Below are 21,494 nucleotides of genomic sequence, written 5' to 3'. Positions count from 1 at the left end.
GTTAATGTCTTAAACAAGAAAAGGGAAACTTTACATTCAAAAAACTGGAGATTACTGCACTGCTGAATATAGTATTGTCTTATTCCAAGAAACTGATGCACTTACCAATAATTCTTGAGGTAATGTAAGAAATATCTAGCTCTCCCTTGGTGTAGCTATAAAGAGAACAAGAAATACCAGTTTTTCGTAAAGAAAAAGTATGATAAAAGTTAACTCTTAAGAAAATTTAGCAGCATATTTACACAATCTGCTCCCTTGGGTGTGTGCATAGAATTCCCCACATCTGTGAATTCCTGTAAAATTTTCTTAGTAGGGGAGACTCCTAGGGTATGTAGCCTAGAACACTGTCCATTAAGTGCTCACAGTTCCCCCCCCCCTTCTGGATTTCACTTTTAATCATGTTTTTGGGCTTTACAGTGTTTTTGCATTGCTTGGTGTAGCCCAGACTTCAAGGCAATGAGCCACTGTTTTTTTAGTCTGGTCCCTTTCAAGAATACAAAGCAACATATATTCGGGCTCAGAACATATTACACACAAATCTGAAGTACCTGAACATTACATAGTTATCTATAGTCTCAACCTAAATTCTAACATTATAAAGGACATTTAGTAGTTACCTACAGTCAGCTGTGTAACACGGCTGCTAGATACTACTAGTAAACACTGAAATAACGACAAAGCCCTCATATATAATTTTTAAAAGAATAGCTGACAAACACCAACTCTTAAAAGTTACATGCGTAAATAAAAGACTCATAAAAATATGACATCATTTCTTGTGTATCCTATTTCAAGGTGTTTACACTTAGAGAATTTTGGTCCTTCAGTTTAGAGTCTAGATCAGGGGAGTCAAACATGCAGCCCTGGGGGCCAGATCAGACCTCCAGAGGGTTCCTATCAGGCCTGCGGGCAAGTCTGCTTTCTTTTCCCTCTCTCTTGCTTCCTTCTGTGTCACAGCTTACTTTGCCAGGTTTGCTAAATTGCACAGGAGCTACACAGCAAAGCCTCTATTTTCTCCACTGGCTGTGGCTCCTCCCTTGGGGAAGAAGGGGAGGAGGGAGAGCTTACTTTGCCAGGCTATCTCAATTGCACAGCAGAGCTGCTGAGCCAAGTCTCTTTTCCTTCTGTTGGCTGAGGCTCTGCCCCCTCCTCATCCCCTGGAGAGGGAGGAAAAGAACCGGAGTTTCCTTTGCCCAGTTTCCTTGATCACACAGGAGCAATACAAAATCTCTAATTGTGTTTGTTTGTGTCCTTTATAAAGTTTATATCTCTGCTACATGGCATTATATTTTATGACGCACATGGCCTGGCCTAGGGTTGCCAAGTCCAATTCAAGAAATAGCTGGGGACTTTGCGGATGGAACTAGGAGACTTTGGGGTGGAGCCAGGAGCAAGGTTGACAAGCATAATTGAACTCTAAAGGGAGTTCTGACCATCACATTTAAAGGGACTGCATGCCTTTTAAATGCCTTCTCTCCATTGGAAATAATGAAGAATAGGGGCACCTTCTTTGGGGGCTCATAGAATTGGCCCCTCAGTCCAATATTTTTGAAACTTGGAGGGTATTTTGGGGAGAGGCACTGGATGCTATGCTGAAAATCTGGTGCCTCTATCTCAAAAAACAGGTCCCCTAGAGCCCCAGATACCCATGGGTCAATTTTCCATTATACCCTATGGGAATCAGTCTCCACATGGAATAATGGAGTCCCCAGCAGACATTCCCCCCACCCCCGCTTTCTGATGACCCTGAAGCAGGAGGAGGGCCTCCAAACTGGGGGATCCCTTGCCACCACCTGGGGATTGATAAGAAAACAACAAAACACTGTGTAAATTACACGCTTCAAATAAATGCTTTACATTCTTAACTCATGCATCACTTATTATAGCTAGCATCAAATGCTCTTAATCCAATACTGAAACTTAAAGGGTCCACAGTCCTCAAACAAAGGCTCTATTGCAAATAGGATCCAAAATGGATGCTGCAAACAACGGGTACCAGATCCTGCTGTCTTTATATCTCTCTTGCTGGTAGACACAGATGGTACTGTATATCCTTGAATCAATCCTGAGGTAGCAATCCTCTATTCAACAGGTGTGACTACACGAGTTCCAGGTTTAATTCGTGTTTCATTTGCCACTTCCACTGGCTGCGTGTTCATGAATCAGGAACCCGTGCTAAGGTAACTGCTCATATCAACTTGCTTAGTATTTCTTAGTTTGCACAAATGGTTCTCTAAGAGAGAACCATTCGTGCAAACTAAGAAATACTAAGCAAGTTGATATGAGCAGTTGCCTTAGCACGGGTTAAGTATTGGGTTAAGAGCATTTGATCTAGCCATTAGAAGTGATGCATGAGTAAAGAATGTAAAGCATTTATTTAAAGTGTGTAATTTACAATGTTTGTTGTTTTCTTATCAATCTGTACACTGTGGCTTCTGGTTTGCCTAACCACTTGGGGATTGGCAACCCTAGCCCAGCCTGATAAGACATCATTTATATTAAATCTGGCCCTTATAATAAATGAGTAAAGCATCCCTGGTCTAGATGTTAGGGATATGCCATACTACTTTTCTTTCATCCCACATTCACGCAGGCTGAGGGTGTGGCAAGTATTCCTTGTCTAGTGGAAAATAAGTCACATTCCATCTTACAAGACTTTTTAAAAAATGCATTATGAAGGACCAAGATATACACACTGCCTTGTTGGACAAAGGCAGCAATTGATGCCCCAGTGTGTCTAGGTTCCTACACTATAGTTTACTCAACACAATTTGTTCACTTGCAGTCCTAATTCAGCTTCAGTTCTGCTGAATTTAGTCCATTTCTGTCCTCAGCCAGACAGTATATTTTTTAAATGGCAACATCAATACAATTTCATGTAAACCTGCAAGTTTATTGCAAGTAAAACCTACACAAATAAAATAGTTTTATATGAAGGGGAAATTATGAAGCAAGTCAGTCCTCTCCCATCGTTTTTCAAAATGTAATTTCTTTATAAAATTTCAGCACAATTCAGAGATAGAGCATTTGATGTATGAGTGTATGATATAAATTCATTTGTAACAAAAGGTGCTGATCATTACGTTTCCTTTTGCCTGGAGGCTGGTAAAACCTCATTTCTGCTCAATGAGCATTGCAAAGGTATGGTTTTGAAAACAAAAGTCAGTAGGTGCTTTAATATCTGCAGTACCTGGCAACAGATTGCATAACTTTAGTAGATGTGTCTTTTAGAGTGTCCTTCAAGTTATCCTTCAAGTTGCTGAAGAGTCTCCCTGCTCCTCCTTTGACCATGTCTAATAGGCCACCCCCATAGCTAGACTCCATGTCAGGGGAGGAGGCACCTTGAAAGAAGAAAACCACACATGAACACACACACACTTCTTTACAAGAAATCAAGACAGTAAACATAGAAAACTAATTTTTCAGTTGCTAATTAGAAATAAGAAAACAGAGATATAAATTCTAGCTAGCATTAGACACAATCTCCAGTAAGTAGTTGGGTAAGAATTTTTGCTGAATGAGTAGTTTTGAAAACTGAGAACTGTAGAAGAGAAAGGGAACAAGTTTTTGGCAGAGAGAGCAGCAGTAAAAATGTGTCAAGAAACACTGCTGAGTGTGTGTTTGCTGCTATAGTAAGGTTACTGGGCAAAATACTGTCATAGACCTGCCCTGGGTCTATGTATGCTTACTTGCATGTTGCATGTTTATGTGCATGTAAAATGAATTTCTCTTCATTGTGCCACTACCCCAAGTTATGAACCCACCCTCCCACATTACCAATGACTTGGAAAACACTAGTAAAAACTGTCTCTGAGCAAAGATAAAGGGTAGAGTTTCCCAATTACTTCAGCTCTTCTCCTGTGCATGCATGTTTAAGTGTGTCCAAGCATAAGTGAATCACAGTCTGCTCTCTTAAACAGGAAAACCCTTTATTGCTCTAGATTACACTAGAGCACAAGGCAGGGAATATACTATCATGTCTTCAGGCTACAATCTAATGAAAAGACCAGGAAAATATAACACTAAGATAAACTTAACAATACAGAAGGTTTACCTCTGACACACACCATGGCTGTGGAACAAATGCACATCCTGACCTCACCTGCTCCATGCAGGGTAATCTGACCTCTAGCTTTTGAACAAAGTCTAATGGATAATTCAGCCTTTTAACCCTTCCTGTCTTTGTTGGTGGGAAGCCTCAGTCTAGTTTTTGGGAACTTGCCCCATGTGGGGAAGTGAACTACAATCTCCCAATCAAGTTAGAATGTATGTCTCACACCTCTTAATACCCAGATCATGTTGTAAACAGCTATCCATCTTGCCCTGTCTGGCAGCAGGCAAATGGTTACCTCTCAGCAGAAATTCATCTCTGCTCTTTTACCTCTTGGTGCATTTTATGCTCTTTTATCTGGGAAAATCAACAGCTGTCAGGATTCCAGGTGCTCTCTGATGTGCTTCAAAGCACCTTACCATAGGTATGACACAACCCAACCTGGCACAAAGGATGATCCGCTACAGGAAACTATATAAGGAGTAAACCTTTGATAGCGATGAACCAGTTTACAGGCTCCATGTCAGTCAGGTACCAAAGGTTAACCTACAACTAAAGTTTATCTTAGGGTCAAACTAATTAAATGGTGATCACAGATCTCTGAGATCTCTTAAAGCAATATTATAGCCATGGAACCCTGATGTGGATTGGAGTTATTTAAGGAGGCACTCCCCCATTCTTTTCCTGACTTTTTTCTTTAAAAGACAAACAACAAAGGAACTAATCTGTAACTTTGATTTAAAATATGCAGCAAAGATCTTGTCAAGAATCTCCAAATGTCTGCTCTGCTCTAATTGTATCCTTAATGGAGGCTCTACTATTGAAGTATCTCAGGTTGCAAGCTATGTAAAGAGATATCACTGTAGATTGGAGCTACGTACTGTGTATTGAATGGTTCTAAATTGTATGCAGGCAACAATCATTAGCATTTATTGGTGGGGTAATCACCTTAATTGCCAGCCATACCTCACAAAAGCAAGACGTAGAGATAACACTTTCTGCCAACTTGCCTAAGAAATCAAAGCTACTCCTTGTCTTTTTATCCACAGTTTGCTTTACCATCTATTAAAGATGATCCGAGCTCACCTCAAGTGTTAGTTGGGCCATACTATGTTTTTAAAAAGAAGATTTCTCCAGACAGATCCCCTGGGCAGACAAAGCCTGCAGCATAACATTTTTTCCATATTTGAAAAGGCAGGTTGTTTACAGAATCAGTGGTACAAGTCTAATAGAAGTCATTGTGACATTCACACCCAGACACATATACAGTCACTTGATTCTTTACTTCTATAACACAGTGGTAGGCCAGCACTTATAGAACACTCTGTACACATCCCCAGCTCCCCCTCAAAAAACACCAAGAGCTATTTCTTTTCTAACATCCTCCATTATCAGTTAACTAGGAAACACCTTTTTGCTAATATTCCACTCTCCAGAAATTATTTTCCAAGCACTATTTTGTAGAATTATGCTAGTCCACACAAGTAGCATTCTCACTCTTTCCAAGACAGATGAAGAATGCAGACTGATATGCAGTCACCCCATAGGAGTCAGTAAAGTCCATCTGTTCAATTTTTTTTCCTCTTACACACACAGCACCAGTCCACCTCTGTACTTCTGGCTGCTCAGCACTGCCACTAGCACTTTCATTCCAAGGTATGGCTTTTGCTGCACCTCTCCTACTAGCAGCCAGTTCTTCCCCCACCAGATCCTCATATACAAATCCACTCCTGCTTTACCTAGAAATAGCCAGGGATCTGGGGAGATAATAAACTGGTAAGGGCTTGGTGGCAGCCTTGGAATGAACATATGTATATGGCACAGTGAGCATAATCCACAGGCAGGGGGGAAACTACCAGTGCCTGTATTTACTTAATGCATTCCACCAACACAAAGCAGATTGAGGCTCCAAGACTGCTTTATTATTAGCCAAGAACAAAAAAGGTCAAGATCCAAAAAGTCATCCAAAGCACATCCAAAAGCCTGGACATGCCTATTGGGGATGTCTATCACAATTCTATCCCTATGGCACAATGCCATGAACTTCCCTAGTTTTGTGTATCTAGTGCTAGAAGTGTGAGCCAGGGATGGGTTTCTGTTGGTGTACCATCCACCCTGCTGCCCAACCATCACCCTGCCTGAACTAGTGAATTGATCTCAGAGGTGGTGCTGAAGACTCCTAGGCTGGTTGTTTCAAGGGACTTCAACACCCATGCCAATGCTACCTTGTCAAGAACAGCTCAGGATTTTGTGGTCTCTACAACAACCATGGGCATGTCTCAGGTAATAACAGGCCCCACATTCCTGATCTAGTGTTCTGGTCTATATAGGAACAAGGTAATTTGAAGGTGGGAGATTGGAGATGGTCTCCTTGTCATGGACAGATCACTACATTCTGAGATTAGATTTACAATGATTTATTTATTTATTTATTTTGGTAGATTTATATTCCACCCTCTGCCACAATGGGCTCTGGGCAGATTACAGACATAATAAAAACAATTAAAATTCAACAATAAAATAATAATATACAATCAAAACAGCACAGCTCAATAAATATAACATAGGCAGAGCAGGCATATTTTGCAGATTAAAACATAAATATCAACCCGAATATAATAGTCCAGATGGTGAGTCATTGTAGGGGAGGACAATAGATGGTATAGAGGCAGTAGAGGAAGGACGCCCACTTGCCTCAACCGAAAGCCTGGTGGAATAGCTCCGTCTTGCAGGCCCTATGGAATGGTAGTAAATCCGGTAGGGCCCGAACCTCCATGGGGAGCTGATTCCACATGGTCAAGGCAAATCAGACATCCTTAAGCCAGGGATGGCCAAAAGATGTTGGTTTGCAGACTGCATCTTTGGGGCTCATATGGGGAGAGACGGTCCCACAGGTATGTTGGTCTCAGGCCATTAAAGGCTTTGAATGTCAGTACTAGAACCTTGACATGGATCCAGTACTCAGTTGGTAACCAGTGCAATTTGCATAGCATCGACCGACTGCTTGCCTGTAAAGGCAATCCAGTTTACAGCCATGCTGCTGCATTTTGCACCAGCTAGAGTTTCTAGATCACCCCCAAGGGCAAGCCTGCACAGAGCAAGTTACAATAATCCAGCCTAGAAGTGACCATTGCATGGATCACTGTAGCTAAGTCCTAGGGGGTCAGATAGGGCACTAGTTGTTTGACCTGCCAAAGATAGTAAAAGGCAGATCATGCAACTGCTGTGACCTGGGCATCCATGGAAAGGGAGGCATCCAGTATCACTCCCAGACTCCTTGCCTTCTGAGCTGTCACAAGAGGTGCACCATCCAGGGTGGGGAGTTGGATGCCTGATACCAAGACTATGCAAAGATGGGGGAATTGAGTAAGATGATCCTCTCCCATGGTTCAGTAGCCCATAGTTCCAACTGGTTCAATAAATATAACATACATATGAACATATGAAGCTGCCTTATACTGAATCAGACCCTTGGTCCATCAAAGTCAGTATTGTCTTCTCAGACTGGCAGCGGCTCTCCAGGGTCTCAAGTTGAGGTTTTTCACACCTATTTGCCTGGACCATTTTTTGGAGATGCCACGGATTGAACCTGGGTCCTTCTGCTTCCCAAGCAGATGCTCTACCACTGAGCCACCGTCCCTCCACGGACATAGGCAGAGTATCACTCCCAGATTAAGGGATTTTTCTGCTGAAAGGACACCATTCCTATTGATGCCTTGGTGAACTTTGGGAATGAGAAAATTACCCAAGCAATTGACATACTTGCTCCTAGGCACCCTCTCTCAGGTCTAAGAGCCTGGGGAGTCCTTTGGTCTACTGAGCAAGGGCACAAACCAGCTCACAAGCCAAAATTTGTGTTGAACTTGAGCTGGTTCAGAGCTTGGGAACTGATGTTCAGGAAAGGTGCATTCCTGCTCAAGGGGGCTGTGTGAGGGAACCCGAGACAGCTTGGCCAGCAGAAAGGAGGTAAAATGCCCCCTGGGAGGCACTTCACCCCCATATTTAACCCTCTGGTTTTGCTCCCCCCCCCTCAAAAAAAAGCAGCAGGGAACAAAACCGAAGTGTTAAATGGCTGGTGTAACCAAAGCCTTTAGACTTTGCTCCCCATTGCTTCAAAGGGGGAGGAGCAAAACCAAAGGGTTAAATGATGCCCCTTCTTGCACAATTCCTGCCCCTTTTCTCCTGTCCACAGCAAGCCACAGCTGGAAGAAAGGGGCCTGAACTTGACAGACCTGTTCAGTTCATGTAGGACCAGTTCAGTTCACCTCTTTTAGGTTTGTGCCCATATCTACTACTGAACAGTCATGGATAATCAAAAGACAAAGGAGATGGCTAGAGTGACAGTGGAGAAAGACTTGGGATGAATCTGACAACACACAGCCTAGAGTTCACTTTAAAGCATATTCCATGGCAGTGATGGTAGCAAAGAATCAGTATTTCCGTGCAACCATTGTATCCACACAGTGTACACTTGTGGAATTCTTCTGGGTGCTCAGGGGCTTGCCAAGTTCTAGCTTACATGAGGAGGTGTTCTGCAGCCTACTGTGATCATTTTGCTAAGTCCTTTGCAGATAAAATCTCTCCCATCTGTTCCAACTTGGTCTCTACATTACCAGTGACAGAATCAGATGGTCCCGATTTGTTCATTTGTGAGAACATGTGACAGTCCCAAAGCCACCCAATGATCTTGCATGGCAGAGTGGGGATTCAAATCTGGGCCTTTCCTATTCTGAAACAATAACCACTACTCCACACTGGCTGCTGTAGAACTGTAGCAAGCAGATGAGTCACCCAGTGGTTGGTGCTAGGTCTGACCCTGATGCTCAAATGCTAAAACAGCACTGGAAAGGCCCTGCTTCTTACTGACAAAAATGAAGGCTTAAAAGCTGGCAATACTGTCATGGTTTCCTAGTAATGATACCCCACCTGTATGCCCTATTCACACATATGCCTTGTGGAGGGCAAGCCAGACTGCACTGCAGCACAATCACCCCCCAATAACACTTGGTACCTGTCACACTGTTGTACCCTGGACACTGTGCCAGGCTTGGCACACAAAATGGAGTGTGGCAGCAGCTTCGAACATGCTGTGACCCCAAGGCTCAGCACATACAAGCTCCAAACATGACGTGACCCCAAGGCTCAGCACATACAAGCATTGAGCAAGTGAAGATGAGTATGCATAAAATATCTTTGTCTCTAGCTAAGGTGCAGCCCTGGGCTCAGAGCAACCAGACACCTAGGTAATCTCTTCATTTTCTTCAGTTTCCATGGAATGCACAGACTTAAAAAAGGCTTTTTCACTAGAGTTTCTGTCTTTTGCTTTGTCTCTGTCAATAACAACTCTGGGTGTGTCAATATCAATGTTTTTTGTTAATATCTTGGCTCCAACTCCTGATTCTCTTGCTTCAACCAGAAATTAATTGCTTTCCTGCCTCCATTCAAATACTTTAATCAACCTCCTGCTTTTCAGTTCTTCTCTCACCTTTCCAGCAATGGGCTACCAGCACTTAATAGTCACACCCAAAACCCATCACCCAGGCTTCCTGAGAACCTTTGTTTGTCTCAGCAAAACCCATCAGCTCACTCCTGCACACACTGTCTCACAACTCCTTAATTCATATTGTCCCAAAGAACATCCTGATCACCTATGCCCCAAGGTTACATTTTTCCTATTTAATGAGGCATTCTGAATATACTCTGTATGTCTTGTCTTGGCACCTTCAGACTTGCATCCCCAAACTCTGTTTGAGGTCCTTCCACAGTAGGATGCTGGTTGTTTTGCTGCCCCTTCTCCATGGACTTCAGCTCTCTGGGACAGGTAGATATGATCTTCCTCCACCAACTTTACCCCCTATATACACTAATCCCTATTTTCTGGTGTTCTTGTATGCACAGTAGTTTAAATTCTGCTTGAGTGTGTGTTAAAATATTATTCTCCCTTTAATAAAATCATTTTCTTTATTAAAACTGGCTTGGTCATTTCAAGTTCTCTCTCTGAAGTTATTTCTGGTATACACTTTGTGAAGATTCTGCTCCATAAGAACTCTACCTGGGTCTGCCTCTGCTGAATTCCCCTATAAAAAGAGGAGACCCCCATCATTTCTGGCAACAGTGACAGCCACTGAGGGCATTTGTTTCTTAGAAGTACAGGCGCTGCTTCTATAATTGGAAAGTTTTAACCTCCACAAATTTAATTTTGTGTTTAGATTACATATTTTTCTGCAAATCGGAGGCTTCATTTGTAGAAAGTTCTGTCTTATCTGTTCATGGCTCCAGTGCTGAAAATCAGATATATTTTTAAAAACAAACCAGTAGTGCTACTGCAACAAAAGATGTGGGAATTATCTGGTCATGCTATCCAATTTCCTGACACAACAAGGCTTATGAATTGGACCTTTCTTCTAAAAAGACAAAAAGAGCAAGACAGAACAGACATTGTCTGAGAGATTGATTTGTTTCCACTAATGCAGAGATATCTCTTGGATCATTCAGAAGTAAATATAAAAATAACAGATACTAATGTTTGGACCTGAAGCATTTGAAAATTAAAACATTAAAAACTTTTTGGTTCAGTCAGTTGACTTTAATTTTCATTCTCTAAATTGCTCCAGAAATCTAAATCTTTCAGAAATGCATTATTTTCCACTTATTTTCTACTGACTTTTACTATCAGCACTACCATTTATAGACAATTTTATGTGACTTCTTAATATTCCAGAAAAATCAGAGAGACACTTTACCAATGGAAACAAAAAACAAGTCATTCTATCAGGCAGGAATGTTTTTCCAGCCTTTACAACCTAACATTCAGCAAAGTATGAAAAGGTGATATCCTCCAGCTTATGGGAAGAGGCAAGTAAACAATTTGGAACCAGTTTGTATTGGAACAAAGAAAGAGTTTTGGAGCTGGAGGTGAACCATTTGGGGGTTCAGGGCACTCTCTTTGAGAATAAAACAAACACTCTAGCTCTCTGGTGCTCCCTTTTATTAAAAAAGTAATTAAATCCTATATCCTCTAGGAAAGGGTTCCCCAACCTTTTTGAGTTTGTGGGCACCTTTGGAATTCTGGCACAGGTTGGTGGACACAATCACAAAAACAGCTGCCACAGAAGGCAAAGCCAACCACAAAATGTCAGGGAGCAAGGTTACATTTAACTCTAATAGTATCTCTTCAACAGTTCAGGTAGAAGTTATGTTTAACAGGATGCCTTTTAATCTGCACAACCAATCAGAAGCCCTGCTGGGTATGTCCCACCAACTTTCTAAAAGCACTCAGCAGGCAAAAACATAGGGAAACATGCAGCTGTGTTACTAGAATATGTGAAACAAAATATCCATCTCCCATTGTGCTTTGTGTGGCCTTAAGATTTTTGTTAGGTTTCTGGCAGTATAAACCTACAAACGGAGTGTGCCCCTGTTGATTCTCCTGTACATCTTTCAATACTGTCATCCATGATATCCTTTTGGAGAGGCTGGCTGAGTTGGGAGGGCTTTGGTGGTTCCATTCTTACTTGACTGGCCAAATCTAGAAGGTAATGTGGAGGAACTACTGATCAGCTCTGTAGGGTTTATGCTATATAGTTCCACAGGGATCCATTGTGGCTTTCCCACATCTACATGAAACCACTGGGAGAGACTGTTCATAAATCTGCTGTGCTACACCACCAATACGCAGATAACACACAGCTCTATTTCTGCTCTTCAGCTAAACCATATCTCACAACACACAACCGCAAGTGCAGAAAGATAAACGGAGACAAGCTCCAGAATAAATGTCTCAATTCAAACAGTCTCGTTCTCACAAAGAATTGAAATGGTGAAGCCATCCAGTCCAAACCCTCTCAAAGAGGGAGAAAGCTCAAAGAGCACCAGTGGAGTGAAAGTGCACTCTCCACCTCACTCCTCTTCACTCGCCAAAGGACAAGACTTAGGTGCTGTTGTTCCATGACAATGCGAACAAAGCTTTGTGGAATCAGTCTGTCCTTGAGAGGGTTGCACTCTTCCTGAAGGATCAATTTCATAGCTAGAGGATGCTGTTGAATTCTGGCCTACAGCTGGAGGCTCAAGTCCCCTATATGGAACATAGCACTTTTTAACAATTGTGGCTGGTATGCCAGTTATGGCCCTTCTTTGAAAAGCATGATTTGCACACAGTGATCCATGTTCTGATCACACCCAGGTTAGATTACTGTAAGGTGCTTTACATAGATCTGCCTTTGGAATCAGAAATTCCAGTTCATCCAAAATGTGAAAGCCAGGTTATTGCCAGGGATTGTATCTGAGAGAGGGAGAAAAAAATGACTGTGTATTGCTGGAGGCCAGGCCAACAGGTGGTACAGGAGCATAACTGAGCTATGAAGAATTTTCAGGTAATCCAACAGAAAGCAATACAGCACAGCATCAGGCATTTAACAATATCTTAAGTTTGGACACTGGATGGTTTTCAGTATGCTGCTATAACATTGCATTAAATTTTCTCAAAATGCACTTCTAGATTTACTCTTAAAAGTATCAGCTAATATTAAGCCAAGGCTTCTTATAGGAACATCACATTTTGAGGTTAAGACAAATGGCTGGCTCCTATAGAACCACAATGAAGCAAGTCTGCAGAAAGAAGTCTTTTTCTAGCTTTCCCTTTCACAATCCCAAAAGCTACTTTTGAAGGTTGCCAGACCCTCAGGAATAGCATAAGATGCTATGTGAAGGCCTGAAGCTAGAAAACAAAGCGGGCACTACATTACTCATGCACACACACAATTTCTTGCATCAGTTATGGAAGAGCCTGTACAAAAGATTGGGGAATGGAATTCTGCCATTTACCCTTCTGCCTGCAGCACACACGCACACCCTCACGATCCTCAGGAGCATCTTTTAAGGTCCTACAGCAGGCTGCAGTGTGAAGCAGGAGGCAGCAGGAAAAAAAAATCCCTTCCTCAAGCTTGCTCCATTCATGGTTTTACAGAATCCAGCAGAAATACCCACAGAAATCACATCATCCCTTTAGCAGAAGAGTCACAGTGCTGTATCATTTAATTTGAAGCTTACAATCAAACTGAGGATGTTTTTCCTGTATTGCACCCTGAAGCCATAAACTAAAAAGTGGTATGTTTCATTGCAAGGAGTTTAGTTTCAAATATCTAACAATACTATCAATACTCCATTAAACATAGATTTTACTTTAAGTTGGAAACCTTAATTAGATGTACTCAGTTGTGAGCAAGTCTCCAATCCCACTTCCATGGGAGCAAGTCCCATTGAAACCAACAAACAAACATGCATGGGATCAGGCTTCAAAATTAACAATAAAGTGGGTGTTATAACCAACACCCCTCTGATCTTTTATTCTCCTAGTCAAGTGGATCTGGACCTTGTTTAGCAATTACATTAAAGTAGTTTACCACAAATTTAAAATGTCTGCTTATGTGCATTAGTGTTTATGTGCATTTGCTGGCAAGAGTGGAAATATTCAGTGTTATGCCTAGTTATAATTTTTATTTATTTCCTTCATTTAATGCCCACCTTTCTCACTGAGTCTCAAAGCAACATAGACACTGAGACTAATAACAAAAATAAACTAGTGAAAAGCACTGTGTATCTTGATTGTTTAGTGGTTACATCTGAATTGTTAGTTTTTTCTTCCTTCTTCAATGTAATCTACAGATTTATTACCTGTAGTAATACACCAGTGTTTAGGAAATATGCATTTGCCTGGAACTAGAATATGGTTTCCATAAAGTTTGTTGAATGACTCATGGCAGTTTTAAAATAAAAATGGCTAAATGAATTAAAGCAGAGGTGTAAGCATTCCCACATGACCTGCATTAAAATTTATGGAAGCAACAAATGCTCAACAGTTTACAAGTCCTGGAAATGATTCTCCACTAATTCCTTTTTGAGCAGATGTTCCTGGCATCACATTCGCTTATGCTTGGGACAAGATATGTTGATAGACCTCAAGTTTGATCTATCTCTATGGAATGAAATTTTGTGTAGTAATCTTTGTTACTGAGCAAGGACAGGAATTGAATAAATGTAGAAATGTGCCAAGTGCTGGACCAGTTAATTCACTGCAAAATTCAGCCACCAAAGTAGCTGCATAATATTCACTGGGCAAGCTTTGCTCTTTGCTTTATGCAAATCCCATATTTTCCTTACCCTAGTACACTCAATAATACTTGAGTGTATACTTACTTTGAAGTATAAAAATTATGTAATTGTATATTATTTTCTGATTAACTACATCATATTTTCCAAAGCCCTTTAATACCCATTGATCACTGGATAACAGTGAGGCAACTGAAAGATCCCCTTGCTGTTTATATCCACTGGTTCTGTTCCTGCCTGCCAGAGGATCAATAAATGATTCAAGATCCACTCCTCATTTCCCCAAGGATTGTGGTAGAGACAAACAGATAGCACGAAAAGGGCTTATATTTCTTTCCCTAGTATAGGTCCTAAGACATTGCTATCCTATGTAAAGTTACTCCTGTTGAAATCTATTGAAAGCAGATGACCCCAGCAAGCATTTGGTAAAAAAAACAGCTACTGGAATGCCCTCTCCCCACCCCTCCCAGCTGAAAAAAACACACACACCCTTCTTTGCCACCTAGGCCTCCTGGGGAAATCTCCCCAAAAGAACATGCTGCAAGGCACATGAAAGCTCATACCTTGAAGAACATTTCATGGGTCTAAATTGCCAATGGATGCCAGCTTTTCTTTCAAACACTGGGAGCAGGGGAGAAGGAAGCAGAGGCAGCCCAGCTCCTCTCTGCACAACACAGAGACGGGGCGGGGCTAGCTTTGCTGGGGGAGGGGCTAACTTTGGCTTCTCTTGTGGCCCAGCAGTGAGGCTTCTGTGGCCCGGTACCAGGTCATGACCCTGCAAATGGGAAACACTGGCTTAGGCCACCAGCTATACACATACACACAGCATGAGATCTAGGTCTCTACAAGTCCAAGACACTTTCATGCTTATCATTGACAGACAGATGCAGATTGAAAAGCAGTACCATTTTTTCACTCTCCAGTCTGAAGCTTAAGATGACACAATTAATTCAGTAGCATTATATTTCAAGCAGGATTCCCAAATGCACATTCTAGAGTTTGGATTATTTTGTGCAGATATCCAATCCCTTCCCCACCAAATGTTCAATAAACCATTTATTATAATAATAATAATATTGACAAAACCCACCGGGAAACAGTGCTAGTATCATTGGCATTGTACAAGTTCATATTTTTAAAAAAGCATGCCCATATACCACTTTCATAAAATAACAGAGAATCTACCAGTAACAACTTTCTGCAATCCAGGCCAATCTGAAACTGTACCTCTGAAGCACCTCTGGTTCCAAATGGGTGATGTAGCAAAAAACAAAACAAAACCCATTGCATACAGCATGTCAGTCTAATTCCACTGGTCATGTTTATCATGACCCCTGGGTGGTGGAGCACACACACATTGCTTTCTAGGAATTAAAGAAGGCTCTGCAGTGTAACCCCTAAGCAGAGTTATATTCTTCTAAGGTCACTGACTTCAATGAACTTAGAAGAGTTATAACTCTGTGCAGGACAACACTGCTGGTCACTTGGTGCAAATGAAGTAGAGTTTTCAAATATCTTCTTTTTATGCACCTTAATATTTCAACTCCACAGATCCATATGGGCAGAGAAGACTAGGATGCATGTGTTTTTAATGAACACAAATATACTCTGGGGCCAGGATAGCTTGGCAGCTTTCATTTACAAGGTAACAATACCGTCAAGTAACTCCGGTTTTTTTTACACATAGTTTTTACCACTATATGTTTTCTCCCACTAAGATAACTCTTTCCAAAGGATCCTAAGGATAATCACTCATAAGACTCCTTGGCCAAGAACCACCTTTTGGAAAACACTTCTATTGTCCTTCTCAGAATTTCCTCAGTATTAACACTTATTTCTGGTGCATCAATGAAGAAGATTATCAGCAAGCGCGATAAGGATCCTCTCTCCTTCTCACTCCCTTCCATACAACCTGAGAACAATACCCTGGCTTCAGCAGTTCCTCCGTGTCTCTCATCCCCGCTTTCCCCATCAATTGACAGTAAACAGTGACAGCTGGGATAGTTTTTCTCATTAGGTGGCCTTAAGAGCTTGTTAAAATTGCAGCACTTAGGCCGTCTAAGGTTTCTCCTCCTTCGAAATTGGAGGATCGCCTGGATCATATCCAGCTCCGCCACCCCCAGCTAGAGTCCACTCCTGGGCCTGGAGGATCTTGCTGGGAGAGGAAGGTGGGGCTGTAACATGATCTCCCATCACCCGCCGCCTCCCTCGCTCCTCCGCGCAGAGCCAAAGAAGTTCAACCCGCTACCTGAGCTGTCCATGGTGCTACAGTCGAGCGGCTGATGCTGCTGTCGCACTGGGCTTCTCGCCGCCGCTGCCGCCGCGACCACCGCCGGGATCACCCCTTGTTTGCTGATGCTGCCGCCGCCACCGCCGGTTCCCTCCCGGCTGCCGCAGAAGTCACCGTTGCTGTCCACCAGCTGCAAAGATTCATAGCCATCATTGTTGGTCTTTTTCCGGTAGTTCCCGAGGAGGCTCATGGGCGACTCAGACAGAGAGAGTCTCCACTTGACATAAAGAGGGGAGAGGGGAGGAAGAGGAGGGGGAAAGGGAAATCACAAGTGCATAACCTTCCCCAAGAGTCGGAGGCGGCGGCAGCCACACACCCAGAGAGGGGCCCCAGCCCCAGCAGGGCCTTATTTGCTGGCTGGGTGGGTGCGGTGTTCACTCCACCCCTCTCTTTTCGTCCCCGCCTCTCTGCCTGGCAGCGATTGGAACAGCCTTGGCAAGTTACGCCCCGATCGCGACTACAGACAGGAGCCGGGTCCTTTCGGCTAGGAGCCCGTTGGTTTCTGGAGACTGTGCCCGGAAGCAAACCAGGAGGCGGCTTGGCTGTGCCTGCCTGGTCACTTGGCTTTCAGATCCAGCATAGAAAGGAGCGGTGGAGGGGAACAATAGACCATCACCAGGCAGAAAAGAGGCAATTAAAGGGGAATGCAATAACAGGACTCTCCCCCCCCCCACTTCCAACGTAACTAATCCTATTGAAAACATGTTTTGAAAGGACTTGATTTTTGTGCTTCAAATTCCAGAGCCCAACAGAGGAAATGCGGCACTTACAGCATTGTGAACAGAATACGCACCAACATCATTAAGTTTTCAATAGATTGGAAGCTAGTCATTTTAACTGCAAACATCATACTAATACAAAAGCTGAACTTTTTCTAACTCCCATCACATACACCGATTTCCATTCCCCATTCTAGAGCGCCTTACCTCTGACCCCCCTCTCCTTTTTAACATCTTGCATCTTCCACGTTTTTGTCTAGTTCTTCACTGACTTAAGACCAAAAAAAAAAACATTTACACAAAATGAGAGAAAGGAAGGAGGGGAACCTTTATGCCATGCTTCAGATTTGTAATCAGGAAACTGAAATTTAAATCAAGAGCAAAACTGATCAGGTACCCCAACCAGATTCAAATAATAAGACTGTAAAGCAACAAAATCAAGGAAGCACTGAGTATTACAATGTCTGAGCCCACGCATCATTATACAGAAGCAAGTCCCATTGGATTGCACTGGATTTGTTCCCATGTAAACTCAGATTTAATCCAGACAAGGGTGCTTGTTAGTCCAGGAAAAAGGAGGACAAAGGACTACACCTAAAGCCCGTTTTGAATAGAATTGCAGCTCAGATTCAAAGTGGCTGCAAATCTAAGAACACTCTCCCTGGAGTAAACCACATTGCATACAATTGGACTTGTTAGTAAACCTGTGTAAGGGCAAAGCTAGACATGACAGCATCCACAGGTCTAACCCATGAGCACCATTTCCATTTTAAAGTGGTTTTAAAATGTAATGAGGCCATACCACAGAGGGATGAGATCAGGGTGGCCAAACTTTGGCTTGGGAACCATACGTTGCTCTTTCACACATATTGTGTGGCTCCCAGAGGTTGAGGAAGAACTTAAAGCAGGCTTCCTCTCAAGTAAGCATGCTTAGCATTGGGACCACAGTCAGCCTTTGAGTGCTGACTCATAGGTAGGTGACTATTCCTCCCATGTGTGAAGCAGGGAAGGAGGAAGAAATAGGCAGGATTACAAGCTTTTTTCCACCACAAAGTTCACCCGGAGACCTAGAGTGGGGAATGAGAGTGCAAGAGCTGAGAGAGCCATGAGAAGGAATTAAAGAGGGTGGTGCAGAGTTCCCCCTTAGTTTCATAGCTCTTGTAGGAGTTGTATTTACCAAACTTGGTGTCAAGGCAAAGAGAAATGCACAATGATGCATACTCTGGTCAGTGATTTATATGGTACGTGTGTGTTTCCTTCTTCTACTGGTGCCAAAAAAAAATTCCCTAACCTTTCCCTTTGCTGGTTTTATGTGGACTGTTATTCCCAGTTTTTGCTTTTAAAAAGTCTCCTTCTAGCATGGTTGTATTGTAAAGTGCATACATATGTATTTAATCTTTCTGTGCAAAAAGGTATTAAGAATTTTAATGAAAACACATGTGTGATATTTATTCATGTCTTGCAGCTCTCAGACATCTGATGTTTACTTTATGTGGCTTTTACATTAAACAAGTCTGGCCACCCCTGGATGAGGTGTTCTTCCCCCACACACACACACACTTTTTCAAGTGCTGAAACAGCTCTGGGCAGGTGCAGCCATTTCTACATTTGAAAAGATGCAGGAGAGGGACAAGAGTGCCTCAGCCCCCACAAGCTGCAGACCCAGTGATGATCAGGCCCTAGTAGCATTTTAAAATCAATTTAAAATATTGTTGGCATCCATGGGTCAGACCTGTGGACACCATAACATCTACTTTGGCACTCTGATTGCTCCCAAGAAGTGGTCACTATCTTTCATGTGCTGGTTAACATCAGATTAGATTACTATAACAGGTTCACATGGGTTTGCTTTTAAAGGCTGTTTGGTAGCTTTTAGTAATCTAGATTCTAGCTGGACAAGTGTTGTAACTGAAGTGAACTATTTGAATTTGTAACTTCATTTTTATGTTCTAGATCCCAGCCTAAGTTTCTTTTTCATGCTTCCATACCTAGTTCAAAGTGGTGATTTTGATCTTAAATGCCAACTGTCTGAAACCAACATATGCTAATGACTGCTTTCTTCCATACAAACTATTTATTCAGGTCGTGGGTCCCTGATTCCCTACCTTATATAATTGTTTTTCTTATTATACCCTACTTTTCTTTTAAATGGAGACCTAAAGTGGCTTACAACATTGTCCCCTTCTCCATTTTATCAACATACTAACCCTATAAACTGGGAATAGGTGACTAGCCCAAAGTCACCCAGCAGAGGGGGCGATTGAAATCCAGGTCTTCCAGATCCTAGTCTGACAACTCTAACCACTATGCTACTCATGGTCTCTATCTGAGCAGCAGTGGGTGGTTATTCAAGAATGGTTCTTCTGAATTCATTATGGAAACCCTTCCTAAAGAATATTTGTTTCTACCATCATTGTTTCAGTTCAAGTAAAAACCACTATTCCAGAGGGCACTTGGAACAAGTGATCACTAATTGATGCTGTGTATTGGTATGGGCTATCATTCTGCTACAGTCTTTCCTTTCCTTTCCCTTTCCTTTATTACTTTCTACTTCTAATGGTTTTACATGGTTTCTTGCCACATTGTAAATCCTATGTAACAGGAGAGGTCACTACAGGAACAACAATATAAACTCAATCATTATAGTGACAAATTACTATGTAATAAACTGCATATGCAAAATACAAAACATAATTTATGAAATTTCTTCCACAAGGAGTCCCGATGTACAGGCTGTCGACTTTAAAAAGTCCTGCTTCAATTGTCACTCTTCCAGCAAAGGGTGCTCCATAAATTTTCAAGACTATAATACAAAATATGAAAATTACATCCTCTTATAGAAAAGGTGTTGTGATCTCAGCTCCAAAACACTTATATCTAACCACAATACTCACAAGTCATCCCCATTCAACACTGCTCACTGTTGATCTTTCCAGTGCGTTGCTTACTGCTAAACTATGATAATGAAACAATAATAAAACAAGGTATAAGCCACTTCAACAGAGACCTAAAATTTTACTCCCTTTCTCAGAATGATACCTACTGTTTTTTTAAGATAGTGTGGGAATCTAACTTCTCCAGGAGGATTCCAAATTGGCATAATGCTCTAAGGCGGCTCAAGGCAAACTGCTGCCGCCACCCAAACCTTCTTAAAGCTGTAATCAACAACACCTGTTCTTATTTAGGAGGGGTCACTAACGTACTTACACACATACCCTTATACAATAATATCACAATGCTCATACAAAAAAATCATTTTACAATTTCATAATATTACAAAACCATAATATTACAAAATCAGCCATGTTACAAAGTCATTTTTCAAATGTAGTTTTTACAAAAAACAAGAATAATCAAGACTACTGTTCAAGCCATATGGTATAACTGAATTTAATCTGTGGATCCAGAAACATTCTTCTCTAAGTAAGTGGGTTGTCACATCATCAGAGTAACCCCACAGTTTGTATTTATACAATACAAAGAATCTAAAACTATCATAAGAATTATTTTTTTTCCCAGAAATGGCTCACGAGAGGTGCATCCATAACTGAATTCTTAATTCTACGGTGTTCCAAAATTCTCACTCTCACTGGACGAGTGGTATTTCCAATGTAGGGGAGCCCACATCCACATTGGATTAAATAAATGACATTTTTTGTGGCACAGGTGGACCACCTATTGTTTTGAATCATTTCTCTAAAATTTTCTGATTTTACTCAATTTTCAGCTTTCAAAATAAATTAAGAGTTTTTCAAAGAGACATACTATCAAGAAATTTCATTTACTTTCTTAATCTCAAAAGAAGAGTCAATAATTTGCTAATATTGAAATAAAAGACCATAAACTTGAAAAATACAAAGCTAAATTACTACTTGATAATTCCCTAGACAGGTTTAAGGACTTGCAAAATCTGAAACTGCTGTATTCAAAGAATGCATTTTAAAAAAATTCTATTGTTGTTCTGACTGCAGCCACTATGCGTGCAGAGAAAGCAGAGCACAGTAAAATGCAGTATCTATGACTGTTGGCTTAGCCTTTCTGCAAAGTTTACTAGGATGCTGATGGAAACCTTTGCTTCTCAGATCCTGCTAAACCTATCAGCCAAGCCAGCACTGGAGCAAGGCAAGACCAGCCAGGACAAGATACAATAGTTGTGAGGATGCAGCCTCTTAACAAGGTCATTATCATCATCAGTTTGGGTTTCCTTCTTCCTTTAGTTCCATCTAGCTCCTGCACCATCAGATCTTGCAAAGGGGCAGCCTTATTAGTGTGTAGAAGCAAAATTTAAAAACAACCCTTTTGCTATCTTTTCCTACATTTCTTTAGG

At 41.7% G+C, this 21,494-nt stretch overlaps 1 protein-coding gene across 5 annotated transcripts in view; it reads right to left on the bottom strand.

Annotated features, from left to right (window-relative positions):
- Positions 1-21,494, bottom strand: part of DNAJC6 (DnaJ heat shock protein family (Hsp40) member C6) — a 96,371-nt gene that overhangs the window by 48,330 nt on the left and 26,547 nt on the right. For 3 of the 5 annotated variants that reach the window (XM_060231960.1, XM_060231961.1, XM_060231962.1), the window contains exons 1-3: positions 16,407-16,817; positions 3,191-3,341; positions 106-155 (exon numbers count right to left, since the gene is read on the bottom strand). In XM_060231960.1, the coding sequence (XP_060087943.1) occupies positions 106-155; positions 3,191-3,341; positions 16,407-16,638 (433 nt within the window). In that variant the 5' untranslated portion in view covers positions 16,639-16,817. Of the gene's footprint in view, positions 1-105; positions 156-3,190; positions 3,342-16,406; positions 16,818-21,494 lie in introns of those variants that run through there. The other 2 variants (XM_060231963.1, XM_060231959.1) reach the window with 2 other exon arrangements.

This window comes from Heteronotia binoei, chromosome 2 (assembly GCF_032191835.1).
Source record: "Heteronotia binoei isolate CCM8104 ecotype False Entrance Well chromosome 2, APGP_CSIRO_Hbin_v1, whole genome shotgun sequence".
In the NCBI taxonomy this organism is placed as follows: Eukaryota; Metazoa; Chordata; class Lepidosauria; order Squamata; family Gekkonidae; genus Heteronotia; species Heteronotia binoei.
Note: the sequence above shows the minus strand (reverse complement) of the source record. Positions and strands in the feature narration are given on the sequence as shown.